At 43.3% G+C, this 21,321-nt stretch overlaps 1 protein-coding gene across 2 annotated transcripts in view; it reads left to right on the top strand.

The window, feature by feature from the left end:
• The window catches only part of KCNIP1 (potassium voltage-gated channel interacting protein 1), a 410,402-nt gene extending 399,009 nt beyond the window's left edge, over positions 1-11,393 (top strand). For both annotated transcript variants that reach the window (XM_056859711.1, XM_056859706.1), the window contains exons 3-8: positions 2,590-2,659; positions 3,630-3,700; positions 4,995-5,102; positions 8,742-8,846; positions 9,046-9,108; positions 10,967-11,393. In XM_056859711.1, the coding sequence (XP_056715689.1) occupies positions 2,590-2,659; positions 3,630-3,700; positions 4,995-5,102; positions 8,742-8,846; positions 9,046-9,108; positions 10,967-11,014 (465 nt within the window). In that variant the 3' untranslated portion in view covers positions 11,015-11,393. The remainder of the gene's footprint in view (positions 1-2,589; positions 2,660-3,629; positions 3,701-4,994; positions 5,103-8,741; positions 8,847-9,045; positions 9,109-10,966) is intronic.
• The last annotated feature ends 9,928 nt before the right edge of the window (positions 11,394-21,321 follow it).

Here is a 21,321-nt window from a genome sequence, read left to right as displayed (position 1 = left end):
AATGGTCAATACAGAAGAGAGCCACTGTGGTATGGTGGTCAGATTCTAGAGTAAGGCTTGGGATACCCAGGTTCAGGTCCCCACTCACCCATGAAGCTCATTGCACGAGCTTGGGCCAGTCACTTAGCCCAACCTTCCTCACAGGGTTGTTGGGAGGACAAAATGGAAGAGGGAGATCCCTGTAGGCCGCCTCTAGCTTATCAGAGAAAGGGAGGGCTAAAACTGTGACAGTCTAAACAGATCCCAAATGACAGTCTAAATCAGTGGTTCCCAAACTTTTTAGGCCACTGCCCCTTTGGTTCCACAAACTCAACCCCAGTGCCCCCTACTCTGTCCAACAACACAGTTGAAGGGGCCCACCTCTAGTGCCCCCCCTGCTGCCCTCTTGCATCTTAGTGCCCCCCTAGGTAATCCCACTCCCCCAGGGGGTGGTTCTGCCCACTTTGGGAACCACTGGTCTAAACAGATCCCAACCTGTAAATTCTCCTTGGTTAATCATGAATAAACAGCAAGGAGATTTAGAGGGAGCCATTTTACCAATAAATAATGAAAACTTGGTAGAACAATTGCCAACTGTAAAATAGGACAGCAGATCAATATCTCTCTTTGATCCAATAAGCCTTGTCTATTTACCTAAAATCTATACGTTTTATCAGATGTCTGTACCAATTAGGGTTGTCACCCTCCAGGTACTAGCTGGAGATCTTTTGCTATTACAGCTAATCGCCAGCCTATAGAGATCAGTTCACTTGGAGAAAATGGCCGCTTTGGCCATTGGACTCTATGGCATTGAAGTCTCTCCCCTCCCCAACTCCCTTCCTCAGGCTCCGCCCCCAAAATCTCCCACCGATGGCAAAGAGGGACCTGGCATCCCTAGTACTAATGCTTGTGGTCTGCAGATATAAAGGAAAGATGTGTGGGTTCATTTAATGACCAGATTCCCTTTTTACTGTATCTTTACTGTTTGTTGGTGTGTTGTTTGGTTTAAGCATGCCTAACTCTCCCTGGTAAATCAGTAGGACTTAAGTGCTTAACTTTGGTTGAATTGTACTCATTGTCTTCTTCTTCACAAGCTTCTTCCTTTCCTAAGTCCTTCAATTTTTACTATTGTTATTGTCAGCAGGATGTATCAGCAAGAGAGGGATTGCTTTAATTCTCATTCATTCTTCTCATTCTCTTCTTTGTCTAAACAGCTTTTGCCCTAAATATGTTTAAATACCTGAAAGAGAAAATACTGCTTTTGAATCTGTTCCCCAGAATTTTGCACCTCCAAAAAGGAAATGTTTTGGCATTGACCAATTTTTTTGTGCTGAGAGTTCAGAGTAAGAGCTTATGTTCCTAGAGGTAGCATCACTGCAAAAGGAATAGCAGAAAGAAAGTATCTGGTTTCACTTGCCAATTCTGCTATTTTCCCTTGACTACTTGAGGACAGTGGAGAGCCAAACTGACTGTGGCTGTAGTGTGACCTTGGAGACAAAGCCACATGACATCCTCCGATACTCTCCATGTAAAGATCTGGGTAATAGTACTGTGGGTATTACAAGAGTTGCTTTGCTGGATTAGACTAGAATCCATCTACTTCCAGCATTCTGTTCCCAGCAGCAATCGGACAGTGCCTCTGGAAGCTTACAGACGGGACCTAGGGTTACCAACCTCCAGGTAGTAGCTGAAGATCTCTTGATATTACAACTGATCTCTAGGCGACAGAGATCAGTTCACCTGGAGAAAATGGCCGCTTTGAAAGGTGAACTCTATGGCATTATACCTAGGGTTGCCAGGGCCCTCTTTGCCACCAGCAGGAGGTTTTTGGGACAGCCTGAGAAGGGTGGGGTTTGGGGAAGGGAGGGACTTCAATGCCATAGAGTCCAATTGCCAAAGCGGCCATTTTCTCCAGGTGAACTGATCTCTATCGGCTGGAGATCAGTTGTAGTAGCAGGAGATCTCCAGCTAGTACCTGGAGGTTGGCAACCCTAATTATACCCCAATGAAGTCCCTTCCCTCCCCAAATCCTTACCTGCCCTCCTCAGGCTCTACAACAAAATCTCCAGGTATTTCCCAGCCCAGAGCTGGCAACCCCAGTGGTGACCATCCAGTTTGACTTGCACCAAGTATCTTGTTAACTGAGGCATGCTGTCTGTTAATACAGAGGTTTTGTTCACAGGTAAGTTGAGAGGCAGTATAGTGTATATTGAAACAGTTATACCAGTATGCCTTAACTGTTGCAGTGGTGGATTGAAATAGAACTAAGTTGTCAGAAGGGACCCAACTGAGAATGATATCTGTAGGCCAAAGCTTGGTTGGGGCCAGTTAGATTTTTGCAACTTCTCCAACAAAGCATGAGCTACGGATCGAACCATGCACTGAACACTTGATTGGAGTCGATTCCCATGGGAACCGCAAAAGTAATTACATACTGGTGGGAAAGGAACTGACTGAAACCTCTGTAAGATATTTCCTTGGGTTCTAATACACAGCCTGTACAGAGGGCACTTAGTGTGCCAACACACTGTGATGTGAACGCTGTCTTTGGGAACAGGGTGTATTGCAAATGAAACCTTGACTTTTTTTTTATTCTTGATTTTCCAACAGGAATGTCCCAGTGGAGCTGTTAATGAAGAGACATTCAAACAGATCTATGCACAGTTTTTTCCACATGGGGGTAAGTGGAGAACATTTCATCAATGAAGCATAGCTCAGACTTCAGAGGTCATGAGTCAGACAGAACTGTAGATAATTTAGTAAGCCCCTTACTAAAAGGGAGGGGGCTTAAAATACTACAGGCGGTTATCGTTCTGTGGTATTCATCTGAAGTATTTCACTGGGGAATAATGTGCAACTGTTCGAGGAAAGGGATGTCCCTATAGAATAGCAAGAATGGAAGGGCTGACAGGCCCCTCCAGTCCATCTCCGACATTACAATATGATTCACTAAATCCAAATCAATTCTATAGACTCAAGTGATTATCAAAATTTTCCCCATGATACGATTGGTGGTAGTGTATATCTTCAACAATTTGTTTCAGTAGGCAATATCAGAATGACTGCAAGCATGGGAGATTCGACTATCCTGAGCGTTTGCTTGAAGCTGAGCTCAGAGAAGGAGCTACTTTGAGACACATTTCGTCTGAATGGAAAGAGGCTCTTAAATTTTGGTGATTTGGAAGGGTAACACTATGACAAAACTACAAATGGGCTCATGTTGCAATCTTGATTGTTTGGGGTGCCTATCTGAGCACTTTCCCCATGTTAAATTATTTTCATCTGAGACCCACAGTACAATGGAGGGTGTAACTCTGCATTAGTGACTTTGGGAAACAGCCAACTCTGCCTCGAGGTACGGAACTGTGACATCTTCATGTCCAGTGCATGCTCTTAGGGTACATTGATCACTTGAGAAAAACCTTATCATAAAAGCAGTTTGTGTGTGTAAGTGCATGTGTGTGCGCACACATGCACTGTGACCAGTAACAAACTGTCATTGAAAAACTAGGAGTAGGGGATTGAGTGGGAGAACTGGACCAGCCCACTGAACTCATCGAGAAAACCTGAAGAACATTTGATTCAGCCATTTTCAGACTTATTTAAAGTATGCTAACAGTTCATCTTTTCACTGACTTTTTGTTTTTCAGATGCTAGTATGTATGCTCATTATCTCTTTAACGCTTTTGACACAGCACAGAATGGATCTGTGAAGTTTGAGGTAAAGGGCTCATAAGTTTGTTCTGATCATTTCTCAATCATCTTACTGAGTATCACCTTTCAGATACTGACAGCCCATTCCTGAGAATGGGGCCGAAAGGTTTTAGGAGGCGGCGTGACCTCACCGCCGGCGTAAATGCGTGTAATCACACATTTATACACATTCATGTCGGTGGCAAGGCCAGTCCCGACGGCGGCTGGGCACCACGGGATCGCGCCTCCCCCCTCCGCCGGCACGGCCTCTCCGTGGCACCGGCAATGGCGTGGAGAGGCCACGCCAGCACAGGGGGGATTCTGGGGGTGGGGCAGGAGGAGGAGCCACTGGTTAAGTGCCTCTCTATCCCCTTTCGGCCACTTCCGCGGGCACCGGGAATGGCTGTGCTGAACCTGCTTTTTAGCAGGCGCAGCCTTGCTATTCCCTATGGGGCGAAAGGCCCCGGTTAAACAGAAAAAGCTGCGAAATGGCTTTTTTTTTGTTTAACGGCGTACAGGGAGCAGCTAAGGAAGAGGCGCCACTGCACCTCTTCCCCGCCGTCCCCGTACGCCTCAGCTCAGGAATGGGCTGTGAATCTTGTTCTTTCCATTTTCCTTTGAAGAACGCTGTTTTAGGCCTGGCAATGTGCACTTAATTTAACTCACAAAACTTGATCCAATATTGGACACTGTTTTTCCTATTCTTGATGACCCCAGTGAACTTGCCTTCCTCATGCATTCTGTGGAAATCAAAAAACAGTTTTGTACGTGGCGCATGAGTCCTCTGTACTTCTTACCTTCCAACATCTACCTTTAGTTCCCAGTTAGTACAGTCATAACCTTTGGAGGTAACTGATATTTTTAGCAATATCCAAGAAAGCATAAATTGTACAATGGGAAAATTGCACACTATTATTACAACTGACTTTATAACCATCCCAAATCATTAACAGGATGAACAAAAGCAGCTGGGTCAAAATGTGATAGCCTGCAGCCATCTTGCACAAAGCCAAGTGGCCTTGATTTTTGAGAAGGTATGCAAGTGGCCTAGCCTCTTGTCTCCCACATTTATTTGATAGACAGGAAGTTGTAAAGATTAACTGGTAGACATAATCATCAAGCCCCATTGAGGAGGCCTTAGAATCCATGAAGGGACTTTGCCAATGGTATAAATTAGCATTATTGTATGTGAGAAAGTAGAGAAGCGAATATTGGAAGAGGACATCTTTGCACCCAAATGTCAAACATTCTGCTTCACAGAAAGGCTCAGAGAAAGCTTTTTCTTTCTCAACAAAAACCTATTTATATTCTCTTGCCAACAGGAATTTGTGACAGCACTCTCCACTCTGTTGAGAGGAACAGTTCACGAAAAGCTACAGTGGACGTTTAATCTGTATGACATCAATAAAGATGGCTATATAAACAAGCAGGTGAGTTTGTTTGCAACATTTGACATGTATCCAACTTTTTAAGGGAAAGGGAGAAGAAAAGACTGAGTAGCGTATGTTGCAAAGGGAAATTCATGCCTGGCACAGCTGACTGAATGCACACCATCACAAACTTGTAGGTTATCCCTATTCAGCTATTACTGGCTCTGAGCCAAAGCCAACTCCCACTCATGAATCATGCCTCAAAAAGGATTTTGATATTTCTTAAGTAGTAGGAACATACATTACTAAGGTCTTATCTAGACAGGCACAGGAAGGAAAACAGCAATTATCCCTGCGTGTTTAAAAAAGCCTGAAGTGGTGCTACGGAAGTGCTTATAGGTGCAGTTTGCTCTGTCCCCACAGCTGGATTTGGGTGCAGTAACCTTTGCTAAGAGGAAGGAAGAAGAGAGAGCAGGAGAGAAACAGCTATTCTGTGCAGAGATTGTCCAATCCTTGCTTTTTCCATTGTTTGGTGGCTTGGGGCCAGGACTGGAAAGGGTAATCTGAGAAATGGTTGAGTACTGCTACAGATGAACTAGTATCCTTTCTGGTATTTGTGAAGAGTGGGGTTTTGTTTGTTTGTTTGTTTGTTTTAAATGGCTAAAGCAAGTTCAGAAGAACCTCTTCTCTTCCATAGCAGAGCCTTTAACACCAAAGAACAATTTTCAAACCATTAAAAGACATTTTGAATGGCATAGGAATGAAACAGAGGCAAAGAACTGTGCCACTGGTTATCTCGAATGTAATGGACGCTCGGGGTCCAACCGTATGAGATGCTACAACCTCCATCATCAGATCTTACCAACATTTTAAAATGGAAATAGGAGCAACACAGGGCCCCAATTCATTGGTGAGGGTTTAGGTTATTTGTGAAAGCACATGGTGTGGGAAGAATTAAGGCCCCTCTTACCCCTCCCCCCCCACACTGCAATCATGATCCAAATGGGGACCCCACATTGCTGCTCTTTCCATTTAAAAATGTTGAGAAGATCCGTTCAAGAATTGTCAAATTTGACACTATTGTCAAATCTAGTTTAATTCGCATTAAGCAACAGGTGCCTGTGACTCTCATGCTTAAATCTCTCCATATTCTGTGAGTCATATCCTATGTAGGAAACGTGTCTATACACCCTATCAAGAAAAGGGAGCTGTAGACAAATATGTTGCATGGACTAACCAGTATGTTGTGGAAACAGGAACCAATGCAATCGTGGGATATATTTTGCCTGAAACAAGCCTTTGAAAGAACAAAATGTCTGAGTCACATCTCATCAACTCAATTTTTTTTTAAGGAAGATGAATACAAGGAATAAGTTCATAGCACATTTATGGCCACAGTAATAATGAGTCTCACAGATAAATTTACAAAGCATAGAACACCATATGCCCACTTGGCCATTTGAGTCTGTAACGACTTTGCCGATTTTCATGGCAACAACCTCCTTCAATATGTTCAATAAATTATGTGAACTAATTATCCCTTTTGAGCCACAATCTGTGCCAGAGAATGTTTGCAAAGAACTTGGGGGCTTTTTGTGCAAATGGAACAGTCTGCAGTTCATGAGTCCTGCTGGATACATGAAAGAAGCCAGATAACAGAACAGCCTTTGATGGTGGTGGTGAAAAAGATGTCCACCATGGACACTGGCAGTGCTTTCTTACATAAAGCACCCAGCACTCGGCCATCCCAAACCGATATGTCTACATAGATTCTTGCACAATGCATATATAATTTAATTGAACATTTATTCGGAAGTATACAAATAAATAATAGGCTCTGTAACTCACTTTGCTGATTCAAGCTGGCTGACATTGATGGCTACTGAATAACATTCTTAAAATATTCAAAGCTAATTTGTATGAAAACAGTAAGCCGTCTCATTGCGACTGTCAGATTTAGTTGAGCATGTTATGCTGTAGAAAACACCCTGGGCAATAACCTATCCTACCACTCCCTGAGCCAAACGTGTTCTTCTCCTGCATTCCTCTTCATTTCTATGCCTCTTTCTGATCTCTGGAGGATTCAGTCCCAGAATTGCAGGACCCATGTGAAGGAACAACTGTGCAGGGGGGAGGGGGGCTTGAGTGAGGAAGAGCAAGGAATTGAAATGTCCCTAATATTGTCGAAGGCTTTCACGGTCAGAGTTCATTGGTTCTTGTAGGTTATCCGGGCTGTATGACCATGGTCTTGGTATTTTCTTTCCTGACGTTTCGCCAGCAGCTGTGGCAGGCATCTTCAGAGGAGTAACACTGAAGGACAGTGTCTCTCAGTATCAAGTGTGTAGGAAGAGTAATATATAGTCAGAAAGGGGTGGGTTTGAGCTGAATCATTGTCATTGTCATTTCTTTAATTATTATATATATAATTACTCAGCTAAAAAAATTCCCTATGCATTTTGACATTTGGCTTCTTCAGGCCAATCTGTAATATAATATAGATACAATACTGTGTTTATCCATAAGGACAGAATAAGATCTAGCAGGTATATTTAATGGTTTGATATTACAATGTACAAATTGCAATTTATTTTGAAAAGATTTATTTATTTTGTCGAAGGCTTTCACGGTCAGAGTTCATTGGTTCTTGTAGGTTATCCGGGCTGTGTAACCGTGGTCTTGGAATTTTCTTTCCTGACGTTTCGCCAGCAGCTGTGGCAGGCATCTTCAGAGGAGTCACACCGAAGGACAATGTCTCTCTTCCTACACACTTGACACTGAGAGACACTGTCCTTCAGTGTTACTCCTCTGAAGAGGCCTGCCACAGCTGCTGGCGAAACGTCAGGAAAGAAAATACCAAGACCACGGTTACACAGCCCGGATAACCTACAAGAACCAATTTATTTATTTGTTCATATAGTTTTAAGTAAGAGCCCATTCCTGGGGCGGGGAGCTGTTTAGGAGCCGGCGTGACCCTGCTCCGATGCAACTGCTCACTTATCCCATGATAAGGGAGACTTACACCGGCACAGACAACATTTATGCTGGCTCCTAGGTGCCGCGGAGCTGTACCAGCCTCCCCCGCCAGCGCTGCCGCTCCAGGAACTAAATCCTGAAAGAGGCAGCGTATGCTGATGTGGGGGGAGGGGCATTCCTCAGGTGTTCCCAGGGGCAGAACTGCCTTTAGGCAGCTTCCTCAACCCTTTCAGCCTGGGAAAGCCCCTTGGTATGGCAGAATGGCTACACCACCCTTTTTGGTGACTGGTACAGCCCTATTATTTTCTCCCTGTATTCTGACAAACCAAAATGTCAGGGATACTTGCCAGACCTACATAGATGTTTCCTTTCACAAAGCCAAATGTCAATTGCAGAACAAATGTAGTTCCAGGGAAGAAAGGTGTATGGAATCCAAAGCCACTCAACTGGAAAATTCACCTAGGGTGATTAAGAAGTAAATATGAAATAGTACCAGTGTGTGTTAGATTTTGATTTGTGTGATGTTCATTTATAACGTCAACAAGGCTGTGTATCTAGAAAGTGATGTTAGACAACCCAAAGAGAGGCAATGGCACATCACACAAGACAATGCATTTTATTTGTTGACAACTAGTACTGGAAAGCAAACTAAGGCTCCCCTGTGTCATTTCTACTCTATTTGATGTTGCTAACATCCCTCTTGTGTTTTGATTTTTATGATTCCAGGAAATGATGGATATAGTAAAGGCAATTTATGACATGATGGGCAAATACACCTACCCAGTGCTGAAAGAAGATGCTCCAAGGCAGCATGTAGAAGTATTCTTTCAGGTAATTTCAATGTTTCCCAGTGGACTTTTCTCCTTACTGCTTAAGCTCACGGAGACTAGATTTTCATTTTGTATATAGCTTGGGTAGTAAATTCTGTCTAAATCTGCAAAACTGCGTGATTATTTTTGAACACTGTCAATTTTGCATAGCACTGCATTTTACAGAAGTATACGTGTTATGATTTTTTTTTATTTTACAGAAAATGGATAAAAACAAAGATGGTGTTGTAACTTTGGATGAGTTTATTGAGTCATGTCAGGAGGTAAGGGCTGACTTCTTTGTGAATAAAGTGAAGAGATTGTCTCATTCATCCAAATGCTGTTAGTGCTTTCCGATCTGGTCCCTGTTAGGGTACTACCTGGAGATCTCCTGCTATTACAACTGATCTCTAGCCGATAGAGATCAGTTCACCTGGAGAAAATGGCCGCTTTGGCCATTGGACTCTATGGCATTGAAGTCCCTCCCCTCCCCAAACCCCGCCCTCCTCAGGCTCCACCCCAAAAACCTCCTGCCAGTGGCAAAGAGGACCTGGCAACCCTAGTCCCTGTGTCTCACCTTCCTCATGAAGTTCAATTCTCCTTGCTCCACTTCACCAGTGGTAGTGAAGAATATAGATGATGGGATGCAGAAGTAGCAAATAGCATGCAGTGGCCCTGCACACAGAGCTGAGGTTTGTGAAGATTGGGGTGCAAATGTGTACATAGAGAAGAGCATAATGCTTAGGGAATGTGTGCATTAAATGAAAGTGCACTCATCACAGAGCATAGTTTGCTACTGTTAGCTACATAGGAAGCCCAGAATATGACTTGGAAACATCCAAACACTTTTGCTAAACTGAGAAGATACAAAACTACCAAAATTGGGTTTCTCCAAAGCCAAAACCTGCAAGTGTTAATCCTGGAAAGCAGGTGTTTCTGGTGTTCTGCTGCTAGAAACTGAGGCTATGACCATGCTAAAGTAGGGAAAGGTTGAATGTGCAACAATACTTTATCTACTGAAGGAGGATATTGACCTCCTTTTAAATAAAGTAGACTGTGTGTATATGTGTGCTGTGGAAGGGGGATATAACACTAAAAATCAAAGAACACTGAGAAGAAGTGCAGGACATTCAAGTCTGGATGCATAATATCAGTTAAATGTTGCAATGGAAGAGAGTGGGATTAGGGGATTGGAGGAAAGGGCATGAACCCCTGAAGGCAGGAACAATCAACAGACTTAGAAACCATTGTTCTATATGATGTGAAAATAGAGGTGTGTTTAATACTGTTCCAAAGCATGTAAAATTATACCCATGATGGAACATGAGAACAAGAACCTGAAGAATGAACCCTGTGTATGTAAATGCCTATATTACGATGTCCATTTCATGTGACCCATTAGCCTAAAAGGGGCTAGATTGGTCATGCAAATGGAAGCTACTCATGAACTCATGGGGAGGGGCTGTAGCTCAGTGGTAGAACATGTGTTTGACATGCAGAAGGTCCCACGTTCAATTCCTGGCATCTCCAGTTAGAGACTAGGCAAGTAGGTGCTGTGAAAGACTTCTGCCTGAGACCCTGGAGAGCCGCTGCCGATCTGAGTAGACAATACTGACTTTGATGGACCAAGCATCTGATTCGGTATAAGGCAGCTTCATGTGTTCATTTTGGGGAGGGGCTGTGGCTCAGTGGAAGAGCATCTGCTTGGCATGCAAAAGGTCCCAGGTTCAATCCCCGGCATCTCCATTTAAAGGGACCAGGCAAGTAGGTGATGTGAAAGACCACTGCCTGAGACCCTGGCGAGCTGCTGCCGGTCTGAGTATACTGTACTGACTTTGATGGACCCAGGGCCTGATTCAGTAGAAGGCAGCTTCATGTGTGTTCAACACAACCACATAGGCTCGTGATACTGGTGGTTCTGTGCAAATTGGGAAAAGGTACACAACACTTGAGATTCACCCCCATGTTACAATTTGCATATCGGGCACACTATGAACTGGGCCACAGTTACCTTCAGCTTTGTTTGTGGAACTTGCAAAACGTTCATCTGCAGTACCACAGGCTCTTTTTGTTATGCGGCTTGACAGAACTGTTTATATATGCAATATAAATATGCATGGTTTATTTTCTCCTTACTTCCAGGATGACAATATCATGAGATCCTTACAGCTGTTTGAAAATGTCATGTAACCGCAGGAAGAACAGCGTAGGAATCTGAGACTTTGTATGTAACGAGAACCTGAAGAAAATGAGTCAAGATTTTTTTCCTCCCTGCCACCTTTCTTGATGAAAGCTTTTTACTACTTGGACATGCTCAGCGTGCAAGGATTTTGTATGCCATCGCAAACTGAGCTGTGTCTCTGAATGCAACAAACTCCATCTCGCCTCCCTCGAGAGACACTGACTTAGAATTTATTTCATTTAGAACCATGCTAATAAAAAGCTGGCCAGAGAGACCTGCTGCTTAAAGTTTAATCCGTTCTTGAAGTTTAAATGATTAAAACAATATTCAGTGTTCTGTTTGCTAATCACAAAACTTTCAGCTGCTTGTGCTATAGCAAACTGGATTGCACATGGCACCGCAGCGTCGGTCGCTTGCATCACCATCTCTTGTGAGCTGTGGGGGGGGGGCACTCGGTTTGTATCATCACAGGAAAAAAATGTGATGGTAATATTTTGCTTTGAAAGCAAACAGTATGCTGGCAAAGCTCCTGTTACTTTGGCAAACTGATGCCATTGTAATTAAGTAAATGGAGGGCTGGATTAACGTAGGGCCTGCTCAGATGATCAGTTTATAATGCGACAAGTGCCTGGTAGAAGCTCCCTTGTAGCACAGGAATCAGATTTCCTCCTTCCAGTCAAAACTTCTTGTTCAGTGATACTGCATTTTCCTAGCTCTCAGCCCACAAAAAGGAAGTAATGCATTTCTTTCCCCTACTAGCAAAGCTGTTGTGTCTTGGAAGACAGTCAGAATTTGGTTGTGTAATTGTTATGGTAGCTAGCTGTTTAGTGTCCATGAAATCACTAATGATGAGCAATTCAGTGCCATTCTCTCTTCCCCTCCTCTGGTACCCATGTAGGGTTGCCAACCTCCAGGCAGTAGCTGGAGATCTCCTCCTATTACAACGGATCTCCAGCCACTAGAGATCAGTTCCCTGGAGAAAATGGCTGCTTTGGCAATTGGACTTCGGCAATTGGACCTCCCCAAACCCCACCCTCCTCAGGCTCCGCCCCCAAAACCTCCTGCCAGTAGTGAAAAGGAACCTGGTAACCCTATACCCATGCCATGTGTTGACTCTTAATACCATCAATTGGTCTTCAAAAGGGGTCTCATAGGGGGGCTGAAATTAGGCTTGCTAGGGCCCTCTTCGCTACTAGTGGGATTTGGAGAGGGGAGGGACTTCAGTGCCATAGAGTCCAATTGCCAAAGCAGCCCTTTTCTCCAGGTGAACTGATCTCTATCAGCTGGAGATCAGTTATAATAGTGGGAGATCTCCAGCTAGTACCTGGAAGTTGGCAACCCTAGCTGAAATGGAGGCAAAATATTCAGCCAGTTTCACAGTCACCAATACCACCATAACCACCCCTGTATTAAATCTTCACATTTTGCATGGAGGTCAGACTCTTCTGAGAGGAGAGAAGAGAGAGGATGAGATTGAAAGGGGGGCGTCAGTATTTTGCCTTGAGGCTAATCAGTTGCAGAACATCTTGCATTCCTTCTGTAGGCCAAAGGCTCAGCTTCCCAAACAATGGAGCACTGTTTTCTGAACAGGTGAAGGATATGTATTTATTTATTTTGGTCATACATTGCCCCACTTTTCTCCCTGATAGACCCAAAGGTGTTTACAAAAGTACCTAATTCAAACAAACCACGATTTAAACAAGCAAAATGCTGGTAATAACAACTAAAGAAAAAAAACCCACCAAGAATATAATCTCTGCAGCGAGGCTATCTACATATACCAGTCTGCTAAGATTTAATATTGTTCTACTTCTTTTGAGTCAGGATTTGCAGAACTATCCTCCTGACAAGGGAAGAGAACAATAGGGGCATGCTTATCAGTATCAGGGGGAATGCAGATGCACTACTTGCCCATTTTTTTGCTCTCAGAAACTAATACTTAGTGGTTTTCTCTCTCTGACTTTTTCCAGTGAAGTTTCTCATTGTTCATTTGAGTCAAAGAAGTGGTTTGTTAGATAAAAAAAAAGTCTGTGTTTTTGTAGGTCTGCATTGTATTCCACAAAACAGACAAGGGATTATTTGCCCTAATGCTTTCATCAGCCTGAAAAGTACACAGTCAAGGCCTCGGCATTGAAAGTATTTTAAAGAAGTGGGGTTTTTTAAAAGGCATACTCTTAATCACTCGCTACACAACAGTGAAGCGGGGTGAGTGTGGAGCACTGGATATTGTTTTGTACTGTAACATGGACTTCTGGGGGTCTGAAGAAAAGGCCCGCCAAACTGAGCTGAGATCGTCCAGAAGCGATTCCTTGTTTATCTTGCATTTAAGTTTCCAGCATGAAAGCAAGCACAGGTCTCTCTGAACTGAAACAAAGTTATTGGGAATGTTATTTTAACCTTTACAAGTAGTTTACAAGTAAGATGTTTCCCAGCGTACAAAATTCCAAGGTATGTTAGTATGACCAGAATCCTGCCTCGAGTACACATTGATTTCATTTAGCTTGGAAACTCTGGGTTTTAAATCCATGGGGCATTTTTCACGATAGATTTTGCTTCTGTTTTGCCACGGACTAAAAAAAAACACGATTTAAATGTTTTTTTCATGGCCGTGATTTATCCCTGTCAATCTCGATGTAGTTTTGGTTTTTCATGGGAACAAGGCACACTGTATTTGACAACGGTTTGGTCTGTCCCTTTTGCAGGAGGCCTCCCCTTCCAACAGGCTCATTGTTTATGCCTGCCCCCAGCTCCGCCCCAACTCCGCCCAGCAGATTACCTCGTGCGGTTCACCAGCCCCAGCGCAAAAAACAAGCCCCAGTCCCTCTGGTCTCCTCCATTTTTCTTCCACCCTCGCTCTGTTCTGCTTTGGGAACAGTCAGATTCCAAATTGGGGGGGGGGGCAAGGCAGCGCTTTCCTCAAAGCTTCCCTCTATTTTCTATAGGTGTGGAACCCATTGCCCTTTAATGATAGACAGGATGGGGGGGCAGGAATTGCATCCATGTGCCCAGAGAAGTGTTTAGCTGAAAGTGGGAATGGCGGGGTGGGGGAGGAAAGAAGGCCCCTGGATTGCATGCCGGCCATGATCCGGCCACAGTGCATCGAGAGAGAGGAGGGAGATAAGAGCAGGCTGGCCGCCCCTCTTCAGAAGAGGAATGGGAGGGAGTTTTGCCTTGGGTTTTCCGCTCTCAGGATGCACATTTTTCCCATCCGATTTCTCAAAAATCCCCCCTCTCCTCTGGGGTAGAGGGGCCAACAGCCCCTTCCCTTGAACATCCCCCCCACGGGTCCAGCTGCCCTAGACCGAGCTGCCACCACCACCACCCCCAGCGCGCGAGGAGCACATGGTGTGACCCCGCCGGTCTCCCCCTGGAGCCGTCCGTCCGACGTCCCCCTGGGCTTGGAGGTGTGGGCCCAGATCCATGGCCCATCCCGGGTGAGGGGCGGGGAAGGTGTGCCGCCTGCCCGCCCGCCAGCCTCCGGGACGGAGGGAGAGAAGTGCCAGGACTCTAGACAGGCAGGCAGGCAGCAAAAGGGGCGGTATTCTTGTCCGAGCGCGAAACTCCCCCAGCCAATCACCGTTCTTGGGGGAGGAGAAAGGAGACGTCCTGGGGAGCGAAGCAAACATTTTTTCATGAGCATCCGAGCAACAAAACGCGCTTCTACTAGAAAGTACGGCTCAGAAGTGGTTTGGTTTGCCGCTGACATAACGCGGCTTTTATACCTCTATCAGGGAAAAGCCGGATCTGCAGTGAATAACCAAAATTTGACTCCGACGCAAATCAGCGTCGAAACAGCAGCAAATTTCCGTGAAAAATTTCCCCATGACAATGGGCACTTTCAGGGTTTTTCTGCTTGAGTTTTTCCCCCATTGGTTCTGTTTTGGTTCGTCCTCTGATTTCCACATGCATTTTGGGGGCTTTAGTTGTTTTGTTTTATCTCTGTTTTTCCCCCAATTCTTTTGAGACCACTTTTACCCCCCTGGAAGCTAATTTTAGTTGCCTGTTTTCTCATGTTTAATGTTTCTTTCGGTTTTCTTTGTCCCACCCACTCCTACCCACTTTCAGCCCACTTTCCAATTATTGGACTTTCATCATTGTCAAACCACTCCCTCTCTCTCCCCCCCACCCTGAAGACAAGTGGTTTCATTTTTTTAAGGCTAAAATATTGATGTATTGATACAATGTGGTAATGATAGATAAAGCAGGTTCTCCAACCAGCTTTCACTAAAAAGAAAAAGCCTCTTTCCCTTGTAAAGATAGATGGAAATGGGCATGGTCTTTTATGCATGGGTTGGATCTCCCTGCGTGGACCTGGGTTCATCACACATTAAAATAACCTGGGTTGGGGAAAATGTATTGGCTTGAATGATCAGGGACGAAACTGTGTGCTAATCAAACCATGGATACAGAAAAACAGTCTCCCAAGCTCAAATCAAGTCCCACCCTTTAAATGCTGCTCTGTAATTGGCTTACTTCACAGTGCTCCCTGTGAGAGAAGATTTCCTCCCCACCCCCAAACCCAACTGCTATATAAAAAAAGCATTTTAAGAACAAAAAGAAGGGGCAGGGGTAGAAATCCAAGCCTCATTTTAAAAAAGCCTTTCTTTTGCTCAGAAAGAGCTCCGAGGTAGCAGGAAGCACTTGAATCCCCGCCTCTTTACAAACTGCTTTGTGATTGGCTGTGAGAGAAGCCAATCTTCTGTTTTCCCCTGTTTAACCATCAGCATGCTGCTTTGAAGAGGGTGTTGGAAAAGGGTGGGGCATGATGGCTCAGGGAAGCTCAATCCTAGAACGGAGTATGCATGCTCTGTGACCCCGGAATGAGCCAGGATGAACAGTTTAATTTGGGCCAAAAGAGGAATGGGAAAAGACGGGTTCATTTTGCGTCAAGACAGTGTTCAGCTTCCAAGGAATGCGATATTGTGCACACTGAAAAATTTGATCCTGGCTGAAACAGGGAATAAAGGAGGTTAAAGCAACCATGCATAAAACACCCATGTCTCCACAAGGGAAAGGGCTAGAGATCGACTTGAAAAATTAAATCTGGGAGTTCAGAGAAACTGATATACCTATCATTACAATGTTATATTGATGTATTGATATTTTAGTGCTTTTTTTTTTAAAGGCCATGATATCAATGTATGGTATAAGCATGCACAAAAAATAAAAGGAGGGTGTTGCAATGCCACCAGTGAAAACACTGATGATGACAACACCCTCTCTTGAAAACCCTAATTATTTAAGGCATGTGCAGAAGAAAATAAACTCACTCCACAACTGTGAAAATGCAGAGGGAGGGCAGACATGTGGAAGAACCGGGCCCAAACAGATTCCAGTGCTTGTGGATCAACTGCTGAGAAAATCAGGGGTAAGTCAAGCTTGTGGAAAAGCCCTCACTTTTGGTCCCTTTTCATTGCAATTCAGCGATCATTTGCAAATTGAAAAATCCAATTGCAAAATGGATTGAAATGCATTATTCAGTTTTGTATGAAAGTGCCCAGTGTTAAAGGGTCCAGATATAAGAAATGCTGTAATATCCAGGCTAGAGTCAGTTTGAATTATTGTTAATTGATCTTAAACTGTCTTATTTTTTAACATTTTGGAGGAAGTGACACCTTGTCCTTTTCAGGGCCAACATTTTCAAAAGAGACATTTATACATTCTGTTTGTTATTTTCAGCTGATTGTGGCAGCAGACTTGTCCCATTCTGAAATCTCTGTTGAATGAAAACAGTGGTCATTTCACAATAAATGTGGGTGCTGAATATTTCAAAGGAAGGGATTATATTGCCAAATGCACCGCTTATAAATATCCCATTAGTACACAGCACAGACCTCTTGTACCATATGGTCTTGATCCAGCTAAAGTTAGCCAATATTCAGGTTACAATCCTAAACAACTTGTGGAAGAAAATTCTACTGAAACCAAGTTTATTTCGTCCAGATTCATTTATAAAAGTCCCAGGGCAACTAAGTGCATCCCATTTCTTGCAATGGGATATAGTGGTGTCTAACCTTTGCAGGACTGAGACCAGCTTGGTGAGTTCACACAGCCTAACTACTTGGCTTGCATGACTGTGACCAGCTACTACCTGTGCCTTTTACTACCACAAATGAGTTCACATCAGTACATCTGGTATAAGAGACCCTCACTCTAGAACCTGATGATTGTTAGCTGGGTATAAGGACCGCCTGCTATCATGTGTGATCCTGGCTAAGTTGTTGATACGAGATTATAAATGACAGGACATTACTTCTGAAGTGTTTATTAGAACTGGCTCTTTGTTTGAAGTTCTTATTTTAGAAAAAAAGCAGGATATACGTTTTAAATAAATAAAATGAAATTGAAGTGTAAGGATCAGGATTGGACCCAGAAGTGACACATGTTTGCAGAGAGCGCTAGCAAAGATAATTTCTTAAACAGGTGACTAATAGAAGAAATAAGGAAGGACAGCAATGAGTGACCCTGCAACTTTTATGGCTGTCAGACGTCCGGGAAGGTTATGCATATATTTTTTACAAACAGATGACATGTTACTATTGGCAATGAAAATATATTTTAAATATGGCATTGATAGTTCTATATTTTATAGAGCACATTAATTGTAAAGCCTAACCTTATACAGAAATCTATGTAGCAGATGCTAATGTAACTGGATATGCGATATGATGGGTTTCTCCTCGTAGGATACTGCCCTTAAGAGCCTTTGGGAACATTGTTCCTGTCTCCAGATCCTAAGTGTTCCTCCTGTTTCCCAGCTTAATCTTTACCTGTGGCTAAGATCCGCCCCAAGATCCACTGACATGTTCCAGGACTCTCACACTATGACCCAGCTATGAGATACCATGCGCACAACTGGAGGCTGTACATTTGGTTCTCCTCCCTTAACCAGCACCTGGGACTTTATGCCTGCAGTCTTTGTTTATGAGCAAACATTGTGTCAATCAACTTCCCCAGGAGACAGAATGAGGCCTGGATTCTGTTTCCCTTGCCCCTCATTGCCAAATAGCTGATGAGCAGGATTTTATCATAGTATTTCAACTCTGTGGGGGAAACTTATACAATTGTATTTGGGATATATTTACTGTCCAAGCCATATTTCAATCTTGGGGTAGTCAAATTCACCCCCCTTTAAAAAAAGTGTTTGGAGGCAGAAATCAATATGCTTTGTATCACCCAGAGCCTGTTTCAAACATCCAGAGCCTCCATACACACTTTCACATGACGTGAAATGTTTCTGTTGTTTAATTCTCCCCTCCCTTTGTATACTTACTTATACAGAATATTATCAGGTCATCTTTCTGTGAAGAGATGGAGGGATCTTTCTCTTCAGAGCACTTAACAATACAATACAAATGTGGACATCATGTGTAAAAGATCAGTGCACGGACAACAGCATCATGATCAGTTCTTTCCAACATATTGGATATTCTTGCTGTGCTGGTCAAATTCTGGGATGATTCATCCTAGAGAATCAACTACTTATTCAGAAGCACATCAACATATTCTCTAGACCAGCACACTGTTTTTAAAGAACAAATAGACCAGAACAATCCTGTGACACTTTACAGTACTATCTCTCAAAGTGCCCCATCCCAGTGACAACTATTTAGCAGGAAAACTCGCTGTTATGTGTGTAAGGAACAAGAGTGAGGTACTAATCCAACAATGGCATTAGATGAAAACTAGAAGAGGGTTATCACACTACCCTTCCTAACACTAAGCAACTGCAGAAGGACTTTACTATGTCCAAATGTCCCATTATGATTTTGTCCTTTCTACAGCTTCCATATTAACAATTAACGTATCATATATGGTAGCTGCAATGGAAACCTATGCTGTTGGGAGGAAAGTATCTATGACTTTTTCTACTGTAGGGTCCTCTCCCTCACTGCTTCTTCACACAGCCCATTAGATGTCCTGTGAAATACATTGTGGGAGCGACCAAGTGACCAGCAAACCACCCACAGTGTAGCTTATCCTTCTGATGCCTTTGTATCAGTCACATTCTCATAGGGTTGCTAGCCTCCAGGTGGGGTCTGGAGATCTCCAGGAATTACAACTGATCTCCATATGACAGAGATCAGTTTCCCTGGAGAAAATGGCTGCTTTGGAGGGTGGACCTCATGGCATCACATCCCCAAAGAGCTCCCTCCCCTCCCCAAACTGCCCTCCCCAGGCTCTGTCCCCAAATTTCCAGGAATTTCCCAACTCAGAGCTGGCAACCCTACCTTCTTGGTTCACTTTATGCATCTGATGAGTTATGTTGATGCCTATGGAAGCTCCTGCCGTATTATTTGTTAGTATCTAATGCTTAATATTTACCCAGAGAAATTATTGATTCTCTTTTGGAATCTGTCTCCATGATTAGTAGTTTAAATTTATACAGTAGGATATTTTTTCTACTGGTACTTTCATAGTATATCTTTCCATTACTGCATTTATGATGTGCATGTTAACTTTACAGTCATTGGAACTGATGTGATAATGTGTGTTGAACTAGTGTAGTGTTATCAGGCAAGAATGTGCAGATGTGCGCAGAAGGCATGAGGAGCGAAGTTGTAGATCACATCCTCTTCCTGCCTCGCAATGACCAACCTTTCTGTTCATAGGTTGTTGTATGGCACAAGAATGCATTCGCTAACTTGGGAATTGTCTGCCATCACCACCAGTATGTTGGCAGTTAAGTTCTTTTACTTGTTTATCATGTTCTTTAACAGGAAGCTCAAATTATTTAGCTTATAGCAGGAACAGATTCATAATAAAGGATTCAAATGTTCTTGTCAGTGACAAGTCACCTGACCACCAAATAGCACAATAGTTCTGTCCCTGTTCCTGCAGAAATCAGTGTTAAAACTCAGTGACCCCAGTAGGCCCTTGTAAGACAAGATTGGTGATGCAAATAAATGGCTCTGTTCAGACATCATATAAAACCATGGTTTATTTTAACTGTGGTGTGAAACCAGGATTCAGCTCACAGATGATAATCAAAATCCTGTTTTACCTTCATATATGCTACTTTCATTGCCTTTTCTTTGTCACCAGGAAGGGCACCACCAAAAAAACAATGTAGGATTAAGCCAGGCTGTCTATCCATAGTCAAGACTTTGATTAATAAACCAACTGTGGATCCCGGCTTCAGATCTTACTTTGACTAGGGTTGCCAGCTCCGGGTTGGGAATTACCTGGAGATTTTGGGGGTGGAGCCTAGGGAGGGCAGGGCTTGGGGAGGAGAGGGACTTCAATAGGGTATAGTGCCATAGAGTCCACCTTCCAAAGAGGCCATTTTCTCCAGGTGATCTGATCACTGTCGCCTGGAGATCAGTTGTAATAGCAGGCGATCACCAGCTACTATGTGGAGGTTGGCAACCCTAACTTCGACAGACCCTTCAGATCCTGGTTTGATGGACCCTAATGATAGATAGTGGGTGGGTGGCCTGTGTTCAACCAATTAACCATTGTTAATTTAATTAAACCATTGTTTCAGACAGTGTCTGCAGTAAGCCAGACAGCGCAATCCTAAGAACTCTTTCCTGGGAGTAAGCCCAGTTGAACAGACACACTAAGGATTGCTCTCAGAGTTTTTCATCTGCAATGAAGTTTATTAGTAGCCATGGTAGCAGGATCTATCATACTTAATGTTATATTTTCCTTTTTTTTAAAAAATGTGTATTGTAAAAGAGACTGAAGCCATTGCCCCCTTCTTATGGTCTGTAATTGCAAACTCAAACTGTGATGATGTCAGGGACCTTACTAGCCTAGCTTGTTTTGTATGTTTTGTTAAATAAGGTCTCACCCAAGACAGAACCCATGATTACTGCATGCAGCCTGTCCAATAGGTAACAATGACATAGAAAGAGAAATACATCATTCGTGGTGGTGTCATTTAATATCAGGAATCTAGCTCAGTTGTGACAATGAGCACAATCCAGCCAAAGGGGTGCACTTGTGATCAATTCCATTGATGTAGCTAGGAGAAAATTAAATTTAGGTTTAAAAGATCCTATGGAAGTCAGTGGGTGCTACAAGTGCTTAATTTTGGCTAGATCATGCCTGGTATCAGTTCTCTGCCAAACTTTGGAGCTCAGAAACTTGATCATTGTTCATAATTGCAATATAACAAACATTTCATGATAATAAAGAAATACTGTGATCAACTGGGTTTGTACCATCCTCAGTTTTATCAGCATTTTGTGGAAGGTAGTTGTTGGATTGGGTTTCTAAATTACAGTTTTAAAGTGTCTGTGTTCTTCATTGTACAAATCTGCTCATAGATGTAATTGTTTTACAAGTGTCTGAAATTTGTCTGACTTCA

This window comes from Euleptes europaea, chromosome 1 (genome assembly GCF_029931775.1).
Source record: "Euleptes europaea isolate rEulEur1 chromosome 1, rEulEur1.hap1, whole genome shotgun sequence".
NCBI classification, from domain to species: Eukaryota; Metazoa; Chordata; class Lepidosauria; order Squamata; family Sphaerodactylidae; genus Euleptes; species Euleptes europaea.
The sequence above is the reverse complement of the archived record's forward strand: the minus strand, read 5'-3'. Positions and strand labels throughout refer to the sequence as shown.